At 31.0% G+C, this 26,126-nt stretch overlaps 1 protein-coding gene across 1 annotated transcript; it reads right to left on the reverse strand.

The window, feature by feature from the left end:
* LOC127702975 (von Willebrand factor D and EGF domain-containing protein-like) lies at positions 1-25,624 on the reverse strand. Its single transcript, XM_052207339.1, has 20 exons — positions 25,397-25,624; positions 24,259-24,377; positions 23,816-24,082; positions 20,338-20,550; positions 19,239-19,400; positions 17,161-17,226; positions 15,757-16,034; positions 14,437-14,523; positions 13,129-13,518; positions 12,092-12,241; positions 11,166-11,378; positions 10,023-10,228; positions 9,090-9,492; positions 8,705-8,857; positions 7,617-7,803; positions 6,929-7,113; positions 5,475-5,726; positions 4,349-4,379; positions 3,644-3,740; positions 1-2,772 (listed from the first exon to the last, which is right to left on the reverse strand). Exons 2-20 carry the CDS (start codon positions 24,374-24,376, stop codon positions 2,589-2,591), a joined length of 3,642 nt encoding a protein of 1,213 aa, XP_052063299.1. The 5' UTR covers position 24,377; positions 25,397-25,624; the 3' UTR covers positions 1-2,588.
* Positions 25,625-26,126: the final 502 nt, after the last annotated feature.

The following is a 26,126-nucleotide window of genomic DNA, read 5'->3' on the forward strand; positions in this document are numbered from 1 at the left end:
TTGACTTTTCACTTTTTTATTACAATACATGTACAGAACACACGAAATAATGACACAATTACACACTCAGAACTTTGTTGAAATCAATACTATTTTTGATCTGTAGTCCACAAACAAGATTATGAAGTACGTTTCCTTTTCATATTGAAAAAGAGTGTCTTAAATTTTTGACAATGTCATTATATGAACAACATTATTGCAAACACCATGGGAAATTAACCTTTGCCCGATAGAACAATTGGTTGTATACCAGTGACAGTTTGTAACGTTTTCGTAAAATGAAGGAAGTTTTTAGTTTATGAAAGTCACAAATGATCATTCAATTGTCAAATTACAATAAAAACAAATACTTTAATTTTATTTTTCGGTATATTATGTAAACATTTTCAGGTTCAAAAAAGAAAAAAAAAGAAAAATTTCAAAAGTCTTTTTTTGTTTTTACACCGTATTTCAAGATACTATTTAAAATAGGTTAAAGCTATGTTGTATTTTCCTTAGAAAACGTCTGTACCAAGTCAGCAATATGGCAGTTATTTTCCCCTTGTTCCGTTGATTGATATATATAGTGTTTGATTGTGTCAGTTTGTAAGGTCTTCCCCTGTTAGAATTTGCTAGGAGTTCGGTGTGTTTGTTATACTTGTTTACGCTGACTACGTTTTACGTTAGGCTATTCACATAATAAAGAAGAGCTGTCTACCAAAATTATTTACCCCATACACCATACATTTTTCAGTTATTGAAACAAGCTTTATTGTTTTTCTTTAATTGTTTAACATTTCTTACCGATATAACATGTTACTTTTATTATTCTACCCTTAGTTTATTTATTTTGTATTTACATTGTGTCATAGGTCAAATTTATTTGTTCAGTGTATGTTCAATGGTGTTAATATGTCCTTTGATTGAGTTAAGCTATTTCAGGTGATATTTTATAGTCTGTCTTTCTATGTTGTGATGTTACACTATTGTTTCAGGAAAAAGGGTGAAGGTTTGGTACCATTAAAACGTTTAAACCCGCTGCATTTGTTTGCACCTGTCCTAAGTCAGGAATCTGATATTCAGTAGTTGTCGTTTGTTGATGTGGTTCATAAGTATTTCTAGTTTCTCGTTTTTTATATAGATTAGACCGTTGGTTTTCCCGTTTGAATGGTTTTACACTAGTAATTTTTTTGGGCCCTTTATAGCTTACTGTTCGGTGTCAGCCAAGGCTCCGTGTTGAAGACCGTACTGTGACCTATAATGGTTTACTTTTATAAATTTTTACTTGGACGGAGAGTTGTCTCATTGGCACTCATACCACATCTTCTTATATCTATTTATTGATTATGACGTTAAACAAATAGTATGAAATGAACTTTTTACATAAAATAAACACCATATTCAAAAAGATATTTCATTCAAACAAATCAAATTCCTTTAACCAATTTACCTGCATTCAGTAGAATCAAACCATGTTTACATTTAATCCATTCAAACACTGAATTTTGTTATGTTAAAACAACGTAGTATATATAAGACAATTGTATCATTATGCACAATTAAGTTTTCCCATATGTTCTGACATTCCTGATGATAATTCATAGCAAATAGAACACGAAGTATTGATATGTCATCAAAACCGTTCCATTAGAAACAGCTTTCATTTACAGAATGCAAACCTATCACAGCTTGCTCAGCTGAAATCACAATTAATCTGGTAGCCTATACCAGCTGGTTTGTTAAAATATAGCAAGTATGATTAGTCACTTTGTTTCATCTTTTTTATGCACTTTACAGTTTAATCTAACAAAACAAACTTATTGCATGAAAAGGTATATTGGGATTATACAGATAGAAAATATTCAGCTAAATATTTGACGTAGTGGTATGCGCAATTTTACTGTTGCAACTATTCGGTTAAAAAATCTCAGGAAATAGATCAATGCGGCAAACCGTTCTGTATATTTTATGAGACAGATGATGTTATACTAATGTTGATTTATAAAATATATTAACTGCAAATGTAACTTTTATTTTAGAGGCACACACACTATAATATTTCAGCTGTGAAGAAATCGGTTTTTTTTAAGACAAGCTTTGGAAATGTTACAACGAAATATGTCTGTGCAATAGCAATACGTAAAACTACGTTTTACCCGGATTTGTTTCAGTTAAATCGATTTATGACTATTGAACAGCGGTATACTACTGTTACCTTTATTTATGTCCATTGAATTTATTTGAGTTTTTAGATTTTGATTGATTGCTTGTTGATATTTTTGACTATATCATGGTAGCCTGTTATTATTGATGGAGGAAGCCAGAGATAACCACCGATCTTTGGCTAGAAAACTGATGGATGATATTTGTCCTTACGTTTCATTACTTTTTCGACGATTATAATGTAATCATAAAAAGTTACATAACTGCCGATTGTAACGTATACACATACTTTGCACAGCATATACAAGACGTGATAGAATAACATGTCATAACAGCTTGCAAAAAAAATCAAAGTTACAAAGAATCAAAGATATAAAAAAAAATTAAATGTATAAAGGTACATAAAATATCATATGATGACTATAGTACGGCAGAGAACTCGCTGTTTAGAAGTCGTTCCACACATCAATATTCTCTTTTCGAGGAGGATACTGCATTGCAAAAGCATCTTTGCCTGTCTTATCTTCAAAATTTAATTCAAGTTCGCTGACAGTATTTTCTCTTCTTGTCCATTTGTCAGACGACGTGGACTTTTGATCTGATTCATCTCCATATGAAGCAATTTTGGCTCTGTAAAGAGCCATTTCAGAAGTACATCATTTCAGTGAAAATGTAAACATGTGTATATGCTTTAATGACGAAAGAAAAAAAAAACAAGCAAAGCAACTTATACATACTGTATACTTGTTGTAAGAATCATATGATTATGCATTTCTAAAAGGCGATGGAAGATTCAGATGTTAGAACAGATCTCAATTAAAAAATTGCAAATACACTATTTGTGTTCGAAATACGTCAGTTGCTAAAGTAAAGTATAAATTATGTCGCTTGTGTGGGCTTTTTTATTTGACTAGCAGTCATGTGAGATGCTAAAAATAATACAATTCAAACCCATGGTACAATAAAGACCAATTCCAACAACATTTCAATTAAGTTTTACCCTAATCGCTTTCAAGTGCTCTTAATATAGATATAGTACAGGGATAACCTTCTTATTATAAGACACCCTCATAAGTCTCTTTTAATAAATAATTCCGATTCTTCACTATTAAGTATTTCCTTTCGGTATCTATGATGTTACCCGTTTGAAATTTTTGCAATATTATTGTGAGTCATGTGATCTTTTGGTCTCTCCTCGGCTTTGTGTCTCGCATTCTTTTGAAAATAACTAATAGGTTTTGATACTTTGACTGATCAAATTGTACAGTCTATACGCATAATGTTTAGAAATGTCAACTAAAATATGGAATAAGTTTCTATATATGAATATTTGATATTTCTGATTATTCATTTGATCCTTTTCGCATTATAGCTCTTCGTCTTTTAAATAAGCTTTGGATTTTCAAATCTTTTGGCCTCGCGAATCACTGAAGAGACAGTTATTGTCGAAATGCAAATCAGGTGCAGATAATTGGTACCGTTAATGTTATTGATCACTTACTTTGAAGCTTTGGTTATCAACTTGAAACAAATTACACCTGTTATCGCAATGATAACGACCACTGATACTGTAACTGGGACCACAATCATTATGACATCTATAAAATATAATAGCAGCATTATAGCATTCATGAACAACATATAGAGAAAAATCATTGATATCATTACAGAGGGGAATAACTTGCACTTCAAAATATCTTTCAAGATGCACACTAAATACAAATTTGACGAGAACTAGTCGTGAATAGAAAATTTTAGGGAGGTATTTCACTATAAATGTTTTTTTGCTATTCATGAATGTAAAGATCTTATGATTTAGTTTTTAATCCATTTTAGTAATAAATCAACAACTTAAAGGCCATAGATGAACTATGATGATTCTCTATTATGCAATACTTAGTTTGTATACATTAAACATCTGAACCAGAGTACGATTTATTTATGAAAAAAGTAGCTAGATGTACTTTTGAAAAGAAATTTTAAAAAATATTCTCAGAGAAATCATTGTCATTATTTTTTTTTATTTCATGTGATTATGTAATACGCATTGCTTAATCATAATTATATTTCGTAAATTCGTACATTTTAAATTACATTTAAAAGTAATTATTAATCGCTTCATTTTTTGATATGTATAAAGCTATACAATACATGATAGAGAGATAAACATTATCTGTAGAATGTAAAAAAGTATAAAGGCATTTACCTTTTTTGGTTTCTGCTGATTCGTCCACAATCTGAAAATAGATTTTCGTTATTATATGCTTTCAAATTTGCTATGAAAAAATAAAAACTACACGCAAATACAATTTTCAGACGTAAAAAGGGGAAAAAATTAAAACAAATAGTTATATATTGGAACCAAGAAAACAAAATTTAATGACATTAAAGACAACTTGGATTAGTTTTTTTTTTCACATGGAGTTGGAACTCCTTCATTTAGTAGTTTATATAAGACAGAGAAATAATGATATTGTTTAATGTTGTTATATAGTTGTGATTATTCGCTGATAAAAATAATGATACAGGTTTCTGTGGCAAACCATATTGAACATGATATGTCAGAGATGATTTTATTCTTGTTTTGAATAATAAAATCGAGTGAATGAACTCATATTTGTGAGTTACACTTTTAGCCTCGAATATGTTGCAGCAATGATGCCGGTACCGTCTATGTATCGTCACAACATAATTATCAGTTTGTGAAAGTATATCCTAAATAATATGAATGAGTTTCTTTGTTGTCGGTACTAAGTATTAATATTAAAATAGCAATTAAAATAATACGAAGGTATGTTGTTAATAATGTTGTCAATATACCATAGAAAGGCAGTCGTTTACATCTATAATTTCAAAAAAAACCACTTTTTTTTGTAATCAAATGAGTATTTGCTACACTTTTACATATCGCTATTTTATTGCTGTGCAGACGTCGTCTGTTCTGCAGATATAATAGCTAAATGGTTTTGTTTTCTTTTTTTTAAATTTAAATTGTTGCTTTTTATCTTTAGTTTTTTCGTTGATTTAAATCATAGTTGGTCTATTAAAACATGGCGTTTGTGTAAGATTTTGGTCATCGTCTAGATAAAGGTGATTTATAGATGAAATACTAGAGATATAACTTTTGTTTAGTTTTTTGGTGATTAAAATTTCCTTTTCATTCAATATTTTCTATAGTATAACCAAATTTGAGTACAATGGTTTACTAGTTCATGTATATATATTCTTGTATTTCTTAACTTTCTTTGATTCTTATGTTAATAAAGCAAAAGAGAAACACCCGTGAATAAAGTGCAATAAATAAAACAGCGACAACAAAAACATTTACATACCAACGATATGCACGTTTTTGCCGTCGTATTACATGAATACTTGAGATCATCGTAAATGATGATACTGGTTTCCTTCCCAAAATTCTGGCCATCATATGAAAAGCTAATGTCATAACCCTCTGACAGAACTTTGTTGTCCGCTGATCGTTTCTTCCTTGACGTCGGAAGATCTAGAGTTAACATGAATGGGTTTCTGTATTCAGCTAAAACAAGTTCTTCGCTTGGTGTGTACACAAGATCATTTTCTAAAATCTGTAAATATTAGAGTCATTCCAAATGTAAAAAGAATTCAGTCGTTAGTTGGTTAGTTGAAAAAGTGTTAAGCTCAATATCAATAATTTTCTTCGTGTTATCAGGGATGCTACCTCATGAACTGAACACAAACTCCAGATCTGTTTTTTTTTATAATAAACATAGGCACTGCCGATTAACGCGGGATATGCAAGAGTTGTGTTCGAAAAAAAGATTTTTGATGTCCGAAATATGGAAAATTTATAAAATCATCATTTTACTGCTTGAATTCGAAAACAAAATATTCATCAAAAATAGATTATGACAATGTAAGACAAACGCCTTGTAAATATCAATAATTGTATTCTTTTAATTGCATCTTCTATATTTCAATTTCAAACACTGCAAATCATCCTCATTGTGAGATATTGATATTGAAATTTATAAATGCAATAACTATTTCGGTATAGAATATTTTATACTGGAAACTATGATATCTACACTAGACTCAACCAGACATCAGTGGTATAATTTTTTAATTGTTTCTTATGTATTTACTTTAGGCATTCAGTCATCTTGTTTAGCCCTGTTGAATCGTTTATCACATATATCTATATGCGTTTTCTCTTTTTCATTTATAATTAATTGCTCATATTAATAAAACATTTTATTACATGGATGGCTCCAAGTAGTGAAGTTGAAATCATCCCTTCGAAAATTTTACGGACGCCATCACGAGTTTATTGACTTTTATGGAATAACTCCTATAAAATATGTTGTTAAATTAAATCAAGTGATTAGGCATTACGCAATAGCGGATTGGTAATTGACTCTTATCTTACCCTAAGACCCTATCTCCAAATTCATAAACCATCTGTCATGTAAATATTCTAACCCTGACACTTAAACGAATGTGAAGTTTCGAAATTGAAACAAGTTTTTCGTGACAAATGATAGACAGGACTGCTACCAGTATAAACATCACAGACATTCAAAACAATAAAAAGCACAAAGAACAGCACTAAATACTAAAGAAAGAGCAACACAACAAAAACCACTTTCAAACAAAACTAGGGGTGAAAGTTGTATATCAAATGTTGAACACGGAATTATGCATATCGGTTTTTAGATTGTAAAGTTTCTAAACGTTTTATTGATTCAAAATTTAAAACACAAAGTTTGATTAGCAAATTACGCATATGAACATTTATGTAACACCTTACCTGAAAATGTCTCCGCTTACACCATACAGAGGTAGTTTTAAATTCTCCAAATATATTCATTGCTTTACATGAACGAGTTGTTAGTGTACAAGCACCATTAAAGGGAAGACTGATACCAGTCGGTGGTGATGAAGTGTTATAAGAGCAATCCTCACCCACATGTCCGTTGTCACAAATGCAAACACCTGAAATTGTGAGTGCAAAACACGATTAAAACAATTGGTCAATAAACAAATGGAATTTGAAAAGCTTTGAGATCTATTCAACAATGTTTGCAAAATATTTTAACGGATATTTAACTTAAATTTGAGCTGTATTCACTTTTCATCCTCTACATATTGTTAAATTGGAACGTTTATCTTAATCTTTAACATTATCTTATGTATACCTTTAAATTTTTTTTTATTCGAGCGTCATTGACGAGTCTATATCAGACGAAACGCGCGTCTGGAGTACAAAATTATAAGCCTGGTATCTTTAATGAGTTCCCGTTACAGCGCTTACTGTGAAAAGTAGAACAAATTTCATTGCCTTTTAACTTACTGGTTTTTTTTTATCCAGAGTACCTTTTAAGCTCTAGGTTTAAATTCGCCTTAATTAATTAAATGTGTGTTTTTATTTGACATACTGAATGATTTTTAAATTATAGAATCTTGATTACTTTCTTTCAACAATAAAATGTCATTACCCGATTTACAAATTCCGTTATCACTGCAGTTGTTTAGACATAATGCACTAGCAAAATAATCTAACATCGTTTGTGATCCATCGCTAGATTTTTGGGTGTACAGATATTCAGTTTTCACTAGCTCAGTCATTATGCTAGTTACCATGGCATTTATTGTGTCTGTAAGAAACGTTGTATCGCCTGCAACCTGTAGGTATTAAAACAAAGATATGCCTTGAAATTAACGAGATGACCACCATATTATTAGGACATCTTAAACCTATATGTTGTAAGTACCATATCAAATAGCCTGAAATGTGTGTTTCTAACATGAAGCAAACAAAGACTGAAAACAGTCAAACATAATTAGTTATATATCTTATCTCAGGTAAAACACAATGGAGATTCCCTTTTTCATACATATATTTAAAACATACAAAATAAGGAGATGTGGAATGATTGGTAATGGAACAACTGTCAAAATTAGGCGGACTCTAACAACTGTAGATCACCGTTCAGCCTTCAACAATGAGTAAGACCAATACCGTTTCGTCAGCTATAAGAGGCCTCGACATCACAAAATGTTGAACGATTCAAATAAAAACGCAACAATCTGAGCTATGACAAAACCATCAACGAAAAAAATATAACAAAAAGACAGAATACGACTAAGACTGATTATATTCACAAATCTTCTCGGAGGGTTTATTCGTTAATGAGGTCGGGTGAACATGATGCCATCTGCATACAAAAGGGATCGGAAATAACCAAGCATTAAATCTGATTTAATTTTAAGTTCTATGTTTTCATTACGGAAAGTTCGAAAAAAAAATCACTGTATTAACAATTTTCTCAGCAGTCCATTGAATCTGTTTGTCAATTTTTCCGAAAATTTTCTACATGTATCACCTAATATGTTGCGTGTATTAGGAAAGGTACTAAACGCATAAATAAAACCGAGTTTGTAATAGTAAGTATTGTCTGATATTTTTTTGTATTTAACTTATTCAGATCCGGTAAGATTTTCAGTGCAAAATGTTTTTCCTTGTGATAAGAAAAGGTTTGTGTCCTTCGTATCCACGTTTTTTTTAATAAAAAAAGATTTATACTTCTATATCCTTTACACACGCTTCTATGAACTTTTCGACAGGTACATCAACATAATCCTTGTACATATCATTTTGTAACGCGTCGTGTATGCTGTTGAAACATATGTTATATGCTCTGTCTGACGTCCAACCGTTTCGAAAAGTTGCTGGTGGCTGTAAAAGAAAGAAGTATACATATTAGCAATGTTATGTTGTTGTTTCTAATCTATGGGGAAATGTGTTTTCTTACTCTAAATTTAAACATTTTCAAACATTTCCAAAACAGCCGAGTTAGTACAGCGGTAAAATCTCTGTACTGTTTGGTTGTAATTTATCATTTTTATTATTTCTCTTATATTGTTTTTTCATAGAAATGCAAAAAGGCTAAGTCTGCAACTAAAATTACCTCAATCTCTGTCTCATTTACGTCATCACTGTATGTTAACGGCTGGAAATCTACCTTGTCATCATTATTATTTAAACTTCGTTTGCTTATTCTATGAGGAACATTTACTGATCGTCTTCTACGTAAAGGCTGTAAGCAAGACGTATATTGAACATATGAGCCGGATGAACTTGATGAGTCTGAACATTGCTCAGTGCTATCTGTCAAATTACAATGTACGCTGTTAAAGTCATCTAGTGAGTCGGTACTGCCAGCTTGTTCTTCACATGCGCAAAATGTTCTTAAGTCAGGATTGTTCTCATTGTTGTCAACAACAACATTCTGTTCATAAACATCGTTGTCTTTCTTTAGGAATGTTGGTTCTTCAACAAATAGCTGCTCCTCAACCATACCTTTGGTTATCCTATAACAATTTTTTTTAAATAATAATTTTTTTTTTAATTTTAAATTATTACTTGAAATTGATACTCATACCTTACTCAGAGAGATTTGTTTGTACATCGTGACATTGGGCTTTTTGCACATGTTGCTATCAATATAAACATACCATAGTAATTTCTATGCACACGACATATGTTTATTGAAAACTGTTCATTAGTCACCAATGAAATATAAAATTTATATGTGAATAAATAAAAGACATGGAACCTTAAACAAATTTTACTCATTGAATACCTTTGAACGACTCTCTAGACTACGAACAGCAATATATTTGAAGTAAAGTTCTTTTTGGGTGCATATTGGGATTTTATATCAGAAACATTAACGTCAAATCTCTTCTGTGTATATACATTATGTTTAAGAAGCTATATATGACCTTCATAATTTTCATAATTTAAATAAGATATTAATGGGTTTTTTTCCAGAATGTTACACACCAACGGGATCCTCTTGAAAAAAGTATAGTGAAATGTAATATTTTGAAGTTATTACCTCCAGGAATCTGCAAATATTTGTTCATCACTGATTGGTCCAAGTTCACGATGTGTGATGTCATCTGAAGGATCTTTTGTTGTACTAGGAACTCCACATAGACCCTTTGCCGTATGTATGTCCTTTACAGAGGGTTTGATTGAAATCACACTTATGAATCGCCTAGCTATTGAGAATTGTATTTCTGTTGCAATTGGTAAGATTATCTGAATTAAAAATTGAGATTTTGTTATTGCTGCATTTGCTTACATGGTTTCTGATAAGTTGAAACGTCTAGTACGATTCATTTTGAGGCACTGGAGATTCAATTGTATATTGTTCAGCCTTTGTTACACAACAGTAGTAGTAGCTCGCATTTTTTAAAACTGATATAACAGTTCTAATGCGTAAGGCTGTTTAAAATTTCTAAATCATTTTGGAACTAAATTCCTTTTCTATAACTGAAGAAAAAATGCGGCGGGAGGCAAAAATTTTTCTGATAATTTATAAAAATTATAATTTCAATGCCTATATTGTTATACATTTTTTCCTATCTAATTTGTATGATGTTATCATTTTTGGCTGTCTTTTAAATATCACCAAAACCATTATGTAACAAATCTATTGTGGTATTTTTAATCGCTATCGCTCTTGGTAAAATATTTAGCATAAAGGACCAACCCGTTGTAAAATCAGTATAAATTCAAGCCCCCATGAATTATTTCCTAATCGAAAGATGTTAATTTTAGTTTTATGTGATGTTCGTTTTCAACGAATGTGTAAATTGTATACACGGCAGTGTATGTAGCAGAACAATAAAATTATTAATACAGGGGAAAATCAGATACTGTAAACAAGCTTAATTTTTTGTTTATTATCTAACAGAAATAAAAGCGAGCAGAAAAGTGTAAGTTGCTTCCAAACTGAGTATGCTGCATTTAGTAGTTAGAGGAGATTTGTGTTAACCCTGAGTCAGCATAATGCCCGGATGAGATCTTCGCATTTTTACACCTTTGGCTGATATGAAAGATTTACATTCTGTATTTAGGTTTAATAGATGGAAAACAGAAAACATATTTGCATCCTCTTATTATGTTCTCGACCTTTTAAATATGTCAATTCATACAACGTATCCATGATTTTAAATTATAAAGCCGTATAAACCTTGTAGTTGTTGTTCGTGTTACTTATTGACATATCACTTTTGTCACATGACGTCAGCGTGACAACAGGTTGCTGAAGCAAATGTAATTCTTTCCTTGAAATCCTCTCACAAGTGCGTAGAACAAACAGTGAGTTTTTGCTCCTTATCGCTATTCCACAAAGACAAGAAGTACCGGGCAAGCCAGAACCACAACTTGTAAATAATGCATGGACCTGAAACGGAAAGGCATACTTTTGTATCTATGGCAAAATCAAACATCTTTACTGTAAGCTCATTAAAATACCATGCTAAAATATTGTTTGATTATTTATCAGATGCGAGGGTTCTTGTTCTGACACAACAATCACGTGGTGTTTAACAATTATGCTAAATATCTTAGAAAAAATGAAAACAATAACTGCACACATTGTTTCTTTAAAACAACAATTTATGGGAACGTTAAAACAAAACGATCGAAACTAATTACCTTGTTTCGGCATTAAACTTAAAATTGAAAGACTTTATGCTAGCATTGATATTAAGATATGACTTTGCGTACATTTCAAGAATTAAGATTATAAGTCGAATTAACATTCTTGGACAACAAATAGACAGTTCATTATGAAAGTACGTGTGTACAAGATATATTGAATTCATTATCACCCTTTCTGTTCACTTAACGATTTTCAAAAATAACATAAGAACAAAGAAATGAGCACAACAAAGAAAATATAACTGATCAATATAAAAAAATAACTCAGAATTTTTAAATATTAGACGATATTTGTCACTCAAATTAAAACATAGCATCTTTTTCGATATCAAACCTTTAGCACGTTGTCGTAAGTGCTGTTTCAAAAATAAATCATAAGTGAAATAATACAGTTTCAATGGTCTTTTGTGTAAACCATGCTTATAAATAGTGCAAGTGTTAATTAGTACCTACATAAAATGGACCAATGTCATTTTTGTACATAACAAATTCCCCGACTCCCATGTAGTCATAGTATTTTCCATCAAATGTCCTAAAATGTGGATCGTTGTACGACTGGCAGAGCCTGTTTTTCAAAGTAGAATCCTTGTCCCTGACTTCTACCTACAAAGTACTTTACGTTTACTAATATTCAAACTATTATTATAATCTCAGAAAACATAGCCTTCCACACACATTAATATATATTTATTTCATACAATGAAAACATTATGACGTTGCTAACGTTTTAGCTTTTTTAAATGTAATTTACTGGTGTTATTGTGCGAATCGCACTGCCTGATGAAAAACGAAATTCCTGCATGGTTTAACTGGTCGTACTTGTTAAATAGTATTTTGGTGGCTGATAAGATATGTTAATGACTGAAATTCACGAACGCACACAAGTGTATAGATATACAAAATTTGTTAATTAATATGCTATGCAATACAGATATGAATATTCCTTATCAGTGGAGTAGATCTATTTTGCATATGTTGTACAAACAGAGGCAATATCTATCAAATGTATTAAATAACAAAATGTGTAGTCTAGGAGTAATACAAAAACAACGCAAATGAAAAACTAATATCAAGGAGAAAATTATGAAAACAACACGTTTGATAGTTTCATGTGTCCGAAGCACAAAACTTATAGTTAAGCACCCATTTTTTTAAAAAAATGAAAAAAATCAGTAATTGATTAAGTAATCTGTGTCGTGTTAAGCATGTGGTTTTTAGTCTTTTTCAATTTGCATTAGTGATGTCATTTCTTAATCAATTCGCAAAATCTTGTTTCGAATTGCCTAACTTTTTTTATTCATGTTATTGAAGCTGTCACTCCTTGTCAAATTTCTGCCATCGATCGTCTTAACACAAACTAAATCTATATATCAATATAAGTAAATACTTTGATTTCTTATATAATTTTTTGTACTCAAAACAGTGAATTTCTGTAGATATAATCTGTGAAGTTATTTAAAGATAACAAAATACTAGTTAAAGGTAAATACCCTTATTTGATATATATCAACATCTTTCCAAATATTGTTATATGCTGAAATTGATGATGTTGACAGTTTGATGTATGCATATCTGTTGTTTACATTGTAGAGCCCGTCATTATATCCATACACCTCCAATGTTTTCTTGTCCATCCAGTCGAGATTCCCAAGTCTGAATCCACAGAATTCAGCATTGAATAAGATATCTCTTTTCAGAACATTATTAGTGCAAGATGATCCATATGTGTAATAACTCGGTCGAAATATGTAGAAGTTCTGGTCACATTGAGATCTTATTACATTATGTGATGCAATACATCCAACCGGAACTGTTGACATAAATGTAATGTTTATTGATTCCCCTTCATTCACTGTGTAATAATAACTATTGGTACTTGGCTAAAATCAAATATATCAGATACAAAGTATTTACATTGATAAACGAAAAGTTATAAAAAGTATGTTTGTTGTCAAATATTTCAGTAAATTATATAATATTTATCAAACAGAATAGATTGGTTACTGTAATGTACAGTAGCCATTTAAATGTACTTTCAGGACGAGAATATGTAAATGTGATATAATATGAACTTTATACTAGACCGACGCGCAAAGCCTGACATTAACGTGTTAGTTCTAAATAAAACCGTCCTGAAGACAAATTACTCTTCTAAGACTAATTTTTCAGACTCCGAGACGACCAGTCTTTGGTCCTTCTTCTGAGTGCAACATGGTTGTCGGAAAAGTAGCAAATACCAATTCTTACGTTCTTCGTTTGACCCAACTGAATATTGCACCCGTAACCACTATAGAGTCGAGCACCGAGACTACCTGAGTGATTTTATCAAAAGGTATGTAAATGTTCTATTCTATAACAAATCATAAAAAAAACTTATTTTAAGTTAAACAATGGATACGACAGTATTTTGAAGGTAACTATAAATGTGCTATAAAAGGCACCAACCATTTGTATGTTTCCTTTTTAAAAAAGTTTTGGTAAAAAAAATTATTATTCTTAATTATTGAAACAAATAATTTAAATCAAAATAACAGTGAAAACAATAGTCATTTTCTATTAAATAATCATAAAAAGTATAAAAACAACATTAATTTAAACAAAACTTGGTAACTGTATACTCGGGATGAGAGAATATCCAAGTTGAAATTATTTCATTTAAATGATACATTAACCATACAGTTCTTTTGTATTTTGTGTTTTTCTTTTTTCTTTTTTTTTTCTTTTTCTTTATTTCATTTAACCATATCCTTCCGATATTTTCTGTAGATTGAAACCAAAATGAATTAAAGAAAGCTTACAAACAACCCAGCTCTAAAAACAGGACTATCTAGATATGGTCCGGGTGTTGAGTGTCTTGAGTTTCTCATTCGTACGGCACACTTAATCTGTTGAAATAATAGTTGATTTTGTAGATATAAAGCATTTTGCTTCTGGTATCAAGCAAAAACTACCTAGGAATAATGCTTGTTTATTTTTAATATTTTCATATAAATTAGTTTCTTGTAAAACCCAATTATACCATAAAATGTTAATATATTCTAGAATGACGCAAAACATAAATTGTAATAAGTGCGTTTCATTCCAATATTTAACTAGTTTTAAATAAATGTTTCTATAAATTGCACTTACATGTAATTTTATATTAGAATTACTCTCAAAATTAATACCTAGCTGATATTGACTTTGATCTGATTTTGTATAAAAGTAATTGACCGATTTTCACCAAATATCTTTGTCCTCCCATGAGCATCAGTTTATGAATTAGCAACAGTATCGTTATCATCATCAAAAATGGCATAAAACTAGGTGTCATCTGCTAATGATTTAACATGATTTCTCATATTTTCCACATTGGCGTTAATATAAGTAGAAACAAAAGGAAGGAACTGAGTACAGAGTCCTAGGATACCATTGTACTGATGCCCTTTTTTAATAAATTTATACGAAAGAGCCTTCGGGCATCTGTCAGAGAGGTAATCTTTAAACCAGTAAATCAAATTACTATGAATACAAAGGCTTTTCAATTTATATAATATACAATCATGCCAACATGAACATTGGAAATTATAGAAATCTAAATTTCTGTTTATTGATTGATTGTACTAACATCTGGTTGAAAATCTCCAGATTGAAATTTAGATAATAAATGATAATCTGTCATGTAAATAAAAAATAATCGAACAAAATAGTCCCTCTAATTATTCAGTGGAATAAGTTCCTTATTAACACCATCATGACAGCTCCACTTTCCCTAAAAACTGTAGCGAAATAATATATGTATCATAAACATGGAACCAAGGTAAGCTGTAATGATATATTCAATTACAATGTAAGAGGTTTAACAATATCAAATTGACTTCTATCAAACTTATAGGGGAAAAACCATCGGGAACAGGAAGTTTAACACCGTTTAAGTTATTTATAAGAACTTTATTTTCTCTGATAATTCTTTTCTTTATTTTAAATGGAGGGTCTGGAAAATGAAGTTATCACGAAATGTATACTTCTTTTTTTAAATGAATAAGATGTATGTACCTCTTTATTGAAGAGAGATTTGCATGCGTTTACTTTATAAATAAATATATGTATCTAATGTCTAGAAATCTACAAAACTCTACCTCCATGTTCATCCTGTATTTACCAATCCAGTCAGCCTCGCGTAATACAACAGCCTCATCAATGTCTTTGAATAGCAAGTTTGTGTTATTCTTTACTGTGTTTGCACATATATACCAATAAACATCATAACCATAAGTTCCGTTTGATTTGTCTTCAAATTCGCATTTAAAAATTGGTATCAAACTCGGTGTTGGGTCATAATTCCCTATTTTAAAGCTTTCACCTTCTATTAAAACAGCTTTCACCTCCACCGATATCATGTCATTTGGAAAGTTTGCTAAATGAAATATTGCAGTGGTTTGAATTATAGTCAACAGATTGATATAATTCATTGTAAATTTTCACATATATAACAGAGAGAACATTTGCAACGAGTATTGGTGAATATCATAGTTTATTCGTTTCAGCGGTATGTGTTTTTCTAGCATAGTTAAGAATTTAAGTTCCAAGCCTAGATATTGAAGACAATGTTGAAATGTTGGTCACGCATAACCATTTATTTTCAGAGGTGAACTTATTTGGAAAACAGTATATTGTGAGGGTTGATATCTTCTGCAAAATCAATATTTAACAAAATATGAAAATCAGCTGTTTTTTCTCTTATTTAATTTGAATTACAAAATATCTTCGAATACACTCTCAGATCGTGCCCATATTTTCGCAAAAATATCACAAATAGGACACAAGTTTGTCCAACTTAGATCGCCTTCTCCTAATTCAAATGAAATGTTTAAAATCATAGAATAGTATCTCTGATAATATTTTGCAATATCGATAATGGTTTGTGTTCAACTTTAACTTCAAAGAGTGGGAAACTTAAGTACCTTTGAAGAATATTGGACACATAAAACTTAGCAATACTTGTGCCTCGCTCGATTAAGGCAGGCTTCGTCTGCGTAAATAATTTTGCTTTTCGTTCATTTTTTCTAGCATCTTTTTCTTCTTAAAACGTTTTAAACATTGTCATCCCGAGATTTTTGGGTGTAGCTTATTATAAAATGCCATAAGATTATCTAATTTTTCAGGTATTTGACCTTAGGTCTTTGATGGATAATTGTTATTATGGCAATCATACGACATTTTCTATATATTAATACTTACTGTTTTGAATGATTTAAAGATAAGTATCAGAACTTTTGCAGAAAACAGCGCTTCAGACGTACGAAATTATTAGTTAATTTCATTTACTAGTACTTGGTCGATACCTCTGCTGGTGGACTGTTAGTTCCCAATGGTATCATTAACACAGTAGTCAGTTATTCGATAATGACATGATTCATTACAAAATTTTTGTAAACTTTTTCGTTGATAGATTAAGAAATTATTAGGAGACTTAGGTTCAAAATCCCTCATACAAAGAGACTGTAACAAAAGAAAAAAGAAATATGTTTGCCAAAACTTACAACTACAACCTGGAAAATATTCAGTTTCTGAAGACATATCAGTTGGACATTTTACTGGGCCACTTCCTGTAACGAAAAATGATAATTTCATTTCGCAAAATACTTGAATATGTGTCAGGATGCAAAACATACTTCAAATAAATTATAAGTAATGACAATATAACGCGCCTAATAAAATCGAACAAGTAAAAGCTCATTACAAATATGAAAAATTTCGAATACAGTAAACAGCTGTTTGGTGACCACATGCTTTGCTGGTCCGGATTATCCACGCAATACAGTATTATTACTCCAGATCGTCCTAGTCTAAATAAAGTAAAATGATAACGAATTGTTTAGACTGTTTAAACATTTCAAGAGTGAAGCACATTAACTTTCTTTGCACAAAAACAACAAAGAATAGTTACATTTGACAAATAAGATTATTTAATCTGGAATTCAATTTCAAAATCGTTGAAATGAACAACACATATTGTCTTTAGAGAGCTTTTTATCATGAAACAAAACGTTCCATGAACATTTTGTGAATTTCGGATAAAGCGCCAAGTCATGTTTCATATTGTTCAATATATTAACGATTAGTGAGACATAACTGTAGAGCATACACTCACTCAATAATGAGAATTTCAATGTGTACACTAAAGAGATTTATCCTGCTGAACTGACTTTAAATAAAGATATACTAACAATGAACACTGCACTTTCCTGTATCTTGATATCTATACATTAGCATGAAACAATACCACACTTTACGATAAAAGAGATGATTTTTCATTTCCTATCGCTAATCATCCATCTTAGATGGTGACGTTCCCTTGTCACCATCTTATGGTGTTTATATACCTCAACCTGTTCGATTCGCTCGTGTATGTAACAACGTATTTGATTTTTACGAATGTGTTCTCTGTATTACTGAAATATTATTAATTTACACCATGGTTTTCGATATCACAAACCAGTCAAAACATTTACTAAATTTTATTATCGGTACGAGGACACCATTCGTAAATAAACATCAACAAGCAGATATCTTATACGTTCAGATATCTCACATCCAATCTTTAATGGTAATATTCTATACAAAGCACAAACATGTCTTCATTCATCTCAAAAGCTAACAAAACCTTTAAACAGACTTAATCAGAAGGGATAAAGTTACGATACTGTTGTCCGGTCATTTAAGATGGAATTTTTGGAACTTATCGTTTCACTCATACGGTTTTGCATCGGAAATAAACACATTTATTCTAAAACCAGTTGTTCACATGATACGGGTTATATTCTTCTCATATATTTAATGATGGTATAATACTAAAACCCTAACGAGAGGGAATGTGCTTGACTTTCATATGATGAAGACATAATCTTTAAATCAGTTTAATACAGATCTGGCGCTGGCATTTCAGTAACTGCTAGTAGTCCTTTTTTAATTTATATATCATTTTCATTTTGCTTAGTTTCTTCTGTTACCTTATCTGACATGAGACTCGGAGATTTTTTTAAACTAAGTTTTATTGTGCGTATTGCTGTGTGTTTGTTTATTCTACATTGGCAAGTAGTAAAGGGGAGGGCTGAGATCTCACAAAACATGTTAAACCCCGCCGCATGTTTGCGCCTATCCTAAGTCAGGAGCCTCTGGCCTTTGTTAGTCTTATATATTTTTGTTTTAATTTTAGTACATATATATGTTTCTGAGTTTAGTGTGGCGTCCATTTTTACTGAACTAGTACACATTTTTGTTTACGGGCCAGTGAAGCCCGCCTCCGGGTGCGGGATTTTCTTGCTGTGTTGAAGACCCATTGGTGGCCTTAAACTGCTGTGTTCTGCTCTATTGTCGGGTTGTTTTCTGTTGGACACATTCCCGTTTCTATTCTCAATTTAACTCTAAAATGTATAAAATCGAATCATAGTTTCAACAACAACAAGAAAACACTGTGTATTTATAAATATTGTAAGATTCATCAACGGTTATCTGACAGTTATGAACGTTATAAATAGGATTCATCAAATCTGATCAAATATTTCAAATGTTTGAATACAACAACGGAAACAAACCTAAACTATAGGCGATACATTACCGAAGCAATAAGATGAATTTGGTGGTGTTGGTGGTAGAAAGTATACATAATAACCGTCACAATTCCGTATTACAATATTAAATGTTTGTTCGCACACACTGCTGTTTGTCTGCATACAAGCTATGGCAGACTTATTTCCATCTTTAAAGCTAGGTAATGTCCCTGTAATGAAAGGAAAGGTATGAGTTGTGTCAGAGACCAGAGAGGTGAAGCTGTCAAAATAGGTTGTAACAATTGTATATTTCAATGTTCCAATAGTGATTAAAAGTTTATGACAGAATTGTGTCATTTTAAATGAATTCTCTGGTACATAAATAGTTACAAATAAATTGCATTACAATGCTAAAAAGCTGTATGATGCATGTTTAGACACAATGACAGCAGTTTATAATCTACTCATTATGAAAAAAAATACTTTAGGATCAAATAAATAACAACTAATGATATCCCGGAACATCAACATACTTTTTCTGAGAGTATAAAGCATCGACTACCCTGAGCTTCTTGAAAGGACTGAAATTTCGTGTGCACATGGTACAGCGTACTTTTTAATTAGCCTCCGAATAAATGAATGTTTTGATTCATTCAGATATAGTGTCAAGTCAATTGATTCATCTGGATAGCACCAAATCTATATTGGTATAGTCTTAAACTGCTTTCATCGGTCACCTGAGGTTCTTCTAGTTGAAGTTTCGATATTAAGGGCCTTTCACGAACAACTATCTAGATGTTCTTTATTTATGAGATAATGGTCCCCGGATATATAACATGACCAGGGGCTATAGTTGTACGGGAATGATGAGCACAAAGGCCTTCAATTCTTTTTGGTTGATAATCTTGAATGGAATGGATTTTGGTGTTGGTATATGACATATGAGATGACAGATGTAGTTGTAATAAATTAAACCTACACTTTTATTAAAAGATGCTACATGAACTAACTAAATTCCAGTTAAATTAAAAACATCGTAATTGAAAAAAGCAAACGTCAGAGAAAAAATTAATTAACCAAACGTCAGAAAGACAGCCGTATTGTCAACAGATAAATCCGGAATATAAAAAAAAACATGTTATTTATGCCAAAAACAAATATGCATACCATTTAACCAAATTGGATTCGTTGTTCCACAAAATTTCATCCCTGGAGGGGATATTGCCATGTCATCACCATTGTCGCTAATAACTCTATACCAATCTTCTTCTAACGTTTCATCAATAATGGGATCATCACTAGTCCAATCGACATAAAATCCAGTTGAACGTTTTTCGGCATTGTTTAGACTTCTAAATACATCACAGGAATCCTTAATAACTAACGTAAAATATTTCTACCAATTATTGTTAACCTTGTCTTAATATTTGAACAATACTATATTAATATTTATGTAAATAAATAATAATTATTTAGATATATAATATATATCATGTACATGTTATATCACTCAAACCGTTTCCTGGTCCTTAAATATCAAAATATTTTCAAAATATTCGATCTTTTTATAATGATAATAATTTAAACAATGCCGGTTATGACAGTTCTTTGATGTCATAAAAATTTCGAAATTGATATATTCAACTTAACACGTGCACTAAATGATAGTGACATAAGCTCAATTTGTACTAATATCCAATTTATCAGTTTATATTTAGTTCGTTATCGATTTTTGATATTTTCGGAAATATTGCGAAATTAAATAGACTGGAATTCATGGATAAATCAAATTTTATGAATTGGTTCACACGAAAAAATAATTTATGGTATATCTGAAATTTAAATCTAAATACTTTGCAAGATTATCTTCTTCATTTTTGTTTCAGAACGTCTCAGAATGCATGGGCACTGACCCAAATTTGCAAAGATTGGACAGGTATAAGACGAAAATGGATGGCCAACGTAGATAAAACAAATCTTATTTAAGATGCATAATTAATACTATGTTAAAAAATATACACTCTGATTTAAACAAGAAAATCTCAAATTTAAAAAAGAAATTCTCTGAAAAAGTAAAATCACAAAAATACTGAACTCCGAGGAAAATTCAATCGGAAAGTCCCTAATCACATGGCAAAATCAAATGACAAAACACATCAAACGAATGGACAACAACTGTCATATTCCTGACTTGGTACAGGCATTTTCAAATGTAGAAAATGGTGGATTGAACCTGGTTTTATAGCGCTAAACCTCTCACTTGTACGACAGTCTTATCAAATTTCGTTATATTTACAACGATGCGTGAACAAAACAGACATTATAAATAAAATAGTCAAAATATGGGTACAGCAGTCATCACTGTGTTACAATATCAAAACAAACAATTATTTACAAAAAAAACACAAAAGCATCTATCAAATTAAGACCCACATTCATTGCTTCGCGTGTCTGACGTCAGAAAATGTAAACGTCACATAAGAAAAAAGTTTGTCATTCAATGTCTATTCAAAACAATTTTATAATTTCACATGGGGAATGTTGGTATACAGGGTTAAAAAATCAAAAGTTATGTTAGAATTAATTTCAGAAATAGACCGAGATTTATAATTGTCCAGAAGTTCTTCAGAACCCTTAAGAATCCACATATGGTAAATACCACTACGCGAGTAAAATAAATTTGTCGTTTGTCGTTCAAAGTATTTTCAAATTTATAATAGAACAATAACATAATGACATATAATAGAACAATAACATAATGACGGGATCTTTTAAAGTACAGAGTCACGTTATAAGAACCACAGAAACACAAAAAGTCGCATATACAAAACACACCAGTAAAAATTAAAGATAATACAAACACATTGACGGGATGTATAAGTACCTAGCCACGTCAAATGGATATCACAGAAAACAAACCAAACAGTAAAAGTAAAATAATAATAGAACAAAGACAAATGAAAGAACAATATTACACGTTGTTAAGATGATAAACAACGTCAGTTGAAACTGACAACACCAAGATGGTTGATTTTTTTATTGACATTGATATGTGTTACTTTTGGCGGACTTTTTTTTTCAACACAAAATTGTCACTCATATGGGAACTAATTGTGCACCTCAATTAACCGACTTGTTCCTTTATTCTTATAAGACAAGACAGCTTTAATACAGGAACGTCTGATTAAGATTAAAGATAAGCGAGCATTATCCTTTAAATTCACGTTCCGCTATGTAGATGATCCCATCTCCCTAACATATCCAAAGATTGGTGACTATGCTGAACGAATGTGTCATTTCGAGCTTGAAATAATGGATACCACATATATAGTTAAGATTACAGATATGCTTCAACACTGTCTACAAACACATGATGGAGTCCATTAAACATTCACATCTTGACTTACATCTAGAAATTGACAATGATGAAATTTTTACGCTAAAAGAAATGATTTCAGTTTCCCAATTATGAGCTGTCAGTTTCTATGTAGCAACATTCCTACAGGGACTGCATATGGAGTATATATCTCCTATCATGCCTTCCTTGGTAGTGATTTACTGCATACAAGGAATCTATTAAGATATAGGGTTCCAACTCGTGAAGTTGAAGCCATTCCTTCTAATGTTTAATGGACGCCATCACGTATTCGTCGACAGTTTTTTATAATATCTGTGTCTCAGATAAATATGGATAGGTTCTAACTATCGTAACCACAATCAAGTCCTCTTATCCTCGATTGTTGACAGAAAGAGAATTGCCACCGGATTCGTACGTTCATGCGCAACACAACTGGTGACAAAAGTAGAAAAGAAAGTGCCAGTCCTTCTAGAGCACTTCAGTTCACCCCCAGTTTTTGGTGGGGTTCGAGTTGCTCAATTTATGTGGTGTTTTGTAGATTTGTTCGTCTTTCGTTAATTACTATGTCGTTGTCAGTTTCTCTTCTATCTATGGATACCGACTGTCCCTTGTTGTCATCAGCCCCTTTTTTACTTTGAACAAAACGAATTTTGATAATAAGAATAGAAATAACAAAAATACCGAATTGCAAAATCAAAAGCTCAAACATATGTAACGAATGGAAACCAACAGTCATAGTCCTGACTTGGTAGAGGCATTTCTTTGTGTAAAAAATGTTCGATTAAATCTTGTTTTATAGCTAGCTTAACCTCTCTCTTTCATGACAGTCGCATTGGATTCCATAATATTGATTATGTATAAGATTATTATCAAGTTATTGCCAAAACAAAAATAAAGGAAACAAATATCATACAACACTGTCGATGTTGTCTGAAATGAAATTAGTATCCTGCATTTTTTTTTATCCAAAACTGATCAGGTTAACCTAGCAAATAAAACCTTAAACTTATAAACGTTATTCATTTTGGAATTTCAAAAAAAAAACTATTCCATACAATCTAAATGATTACACCTACGATTTATGTATACTGGCTAATCTGTTTTAATTTAATGTTGATATACTTTTGTTCGTATCAAAATAAATGTAAAAACTCTGTTTTATCACTATGAAAGCAATTCAGATAAAATTAAAGATACGTTAAATGTATGGCATATTGCTTTCACGACTTGGTTTTATATTTATGAAATTGCAGAATGTTTTTTTGTAATTAAACTAACGTGACTTACCTTTCCCATAATAAGTCCGTATTTCTCGCATATGATTATATACGTGAGCTGCTTTAACACGATTGTCTCCAGATTTATTTACTTTATTCATGTAATGATAAATATTGTCGGAATAATACAAGTTGTCTCCATGACAATCAATGCCAATCACTTTAGACCAGGAATAATGCTGACCATGTCCTTGAAATTCATTAAATTCCTTTCCTTCGAATGTTGCACTTCTCACTGTATTTCCAACAGTCCAAAAAATCCTTCTACTCCAAAAATCTGTTAATGGAGTACTTTTATTAAGGTAAAACAATCAATATAAAATTACCTTTTCTTCAAAAGAAAATGTACATAAGAAAAAACATAACACGAATTTAACATTATTTTGTTAACATACAAATACAAAAACATGAATGTACGTATGTTAAAATATTCAGATTGTATAATATATTTACCCAATACTATACGGGAGTTTCTTGTTAACATAGAGTCGCTTATAATAGTTGTTTGATCTTGTCCATCTAATGTACACCTGTCAATTGATCCAACTCCATCATCCATGAAATAAATCATTCTAAATGACGATATTGAAACATAAGACAATTAAATATAAATATCAAAGGATTATATGATAGCAAAAAGTATATGTTTTTCATTTCATGCTCATCCAAAACAACAAAACAATATTTGTACATGTTAATTTAGTATAAAGATTAATATCGAATCGGTACAAAGGAAATAATATATAAGAGTGCAATCCAAACATCAAGTGAAAGAAATGGTAATTGAAACGGTCTACTAAACAAACAGTAGTCTATGCGCGATTTTGCAAACATCTAACATGTGAGCAACACTTTAGCCTTTAAAGAGCAGGTAGGAAGGTATCTTTCTATGAAAAACTGGTTCATTTGAAGTTAGATTTCAGTAATGGAACAAACAAAACGATTATAGGACCAGCTTTTTAAAAAGGAAAATCTAGATCAAATAACGCGCTTGGCTGCTAAAGACGTAAAGAAATCCGTCATTTCCAAAAATAAGTAACCAGGATTGTGACAATGACAAATTTATAAGGTTATCTGAGATTGAAATTCGGTAACCTTTTTACCGATTTATGACTCTTGAAGATATATCCTCGATTAACACAAAACTGTGGGTAGCTATCCAAAAACTTTTATCGATTTATAGGTGTATAATAAGGTATACACTTACTGTATGTGTAATATTTGAACCTCAATTTGGATAGGTGTGGTCAATGCAGTTATCAAATTTCAAATTATAATGTTAAATCACATGTACAGTACAGTACAATCATATTACTATAGATATCTTATTCAGACAATATTTCCGACAACCCAAACAGTTGTCAGCAATTGATATTTCAAGCTCTATTAACCAAAATAATTACAATTGTTATCGTACAATGTTGTAGTTTTCCCTATCTCCTGTCATTCATCTGATATAGAAACTATTACAAGTCATACCTCCCATGAAGAGATTGTCTCAATACAAATGTAGCAATTCGATTTTGTTCACTCCCTTGTTTATCTATCATGCTATTTCAATTCACCTTAATTTGTTAATCTCAATATTTACCTATTCGTTGTATCCAAAGCAATATGTCCTATTCCATTGGTTCTGTTTAAAACATATATTGTGTTTGAACCATCCAGTTCAGAGCGAATAAGTGCGTTGTTGCTGCTGTCCGACCAGTATATATGATCATGATCAGAATCTATGGCTAAACTGAATGGGTGATATAATGATGAAGACTTTGGAATTATTTCGTCAACCTTTCTTTCATCATTGTAACATGGATAACATGTTCTGGAAAAGTAACAATAAGTTGAGAGTAATTGTTTTATAACGGTTGTCAATCGTAATTGAAATGTTAAGCTTGAGTCTTAACAGCACATTGCATTCTAACAAAGAAAAAAACAAATTGATTTGGGAGTACTAATATACAAACAAAATTTTACGAACAAATATAGCATATAGCACTAAATCATTATTGTAATGTATACCACAAGAAACATCTTATTTTATCAAATTGATATGCCATAGCGATACATTAGTACTGCACTGCTAAAATAATGTAAACACATGTAACGATACTCTCGCTCATTCTCCTCTGTTTTATTTAAATCTGCTACAATTAAAAAATATTTGATCATTTAACTAAAAATTGAAATTTACTTAACTTTTGTGAGAAAAGTGCGAGTTTTATTCATTATTTTGAGTTCGTTTTTTAGCAAAAAGCTTGCATAACATTTGAAAACAATGCTGTAGAGAATGACATATCAACAAAAAAGAAAATAACACCAAA

Source organism: Mytilus californianus, unplaced genomic scaffold, assembly GCF_021869535.1.
Source record: "Mytilus californianus isolate M0D057914Y unplaced genomic scaffold, xbMytCali1.0.p SCAF_5, whole genome shotgun sequence".
NCBI lineage: Eukaryota > Metazoa > Mollusca > Bivalvia > Mytilida > Mytilidae > Mytilus > Mytilus californianus.

Coding starts and splice junctions, on each gene's coding strand:
- LOC127702975 (XM_052207339.1), bottom strand. CDS start 24,376: ATGATTTATTTCATGGATGATGGAGTTGGATCAATTGACAGGTGTACA. Junction 10,229..11,165: donor ACACGAACAACAACTACAAG/GTTTATACGGCT, acceptor TTTTTAATTCAG/ATAATCTTACCAATTGCAAC. Junction 9,493..10,022: donor ATATTTGCAGATTCCTGGAG/GTAATAACTTCA, acceptor AAATTGTTATAG/GATAACCAAAGGTATGGTTG.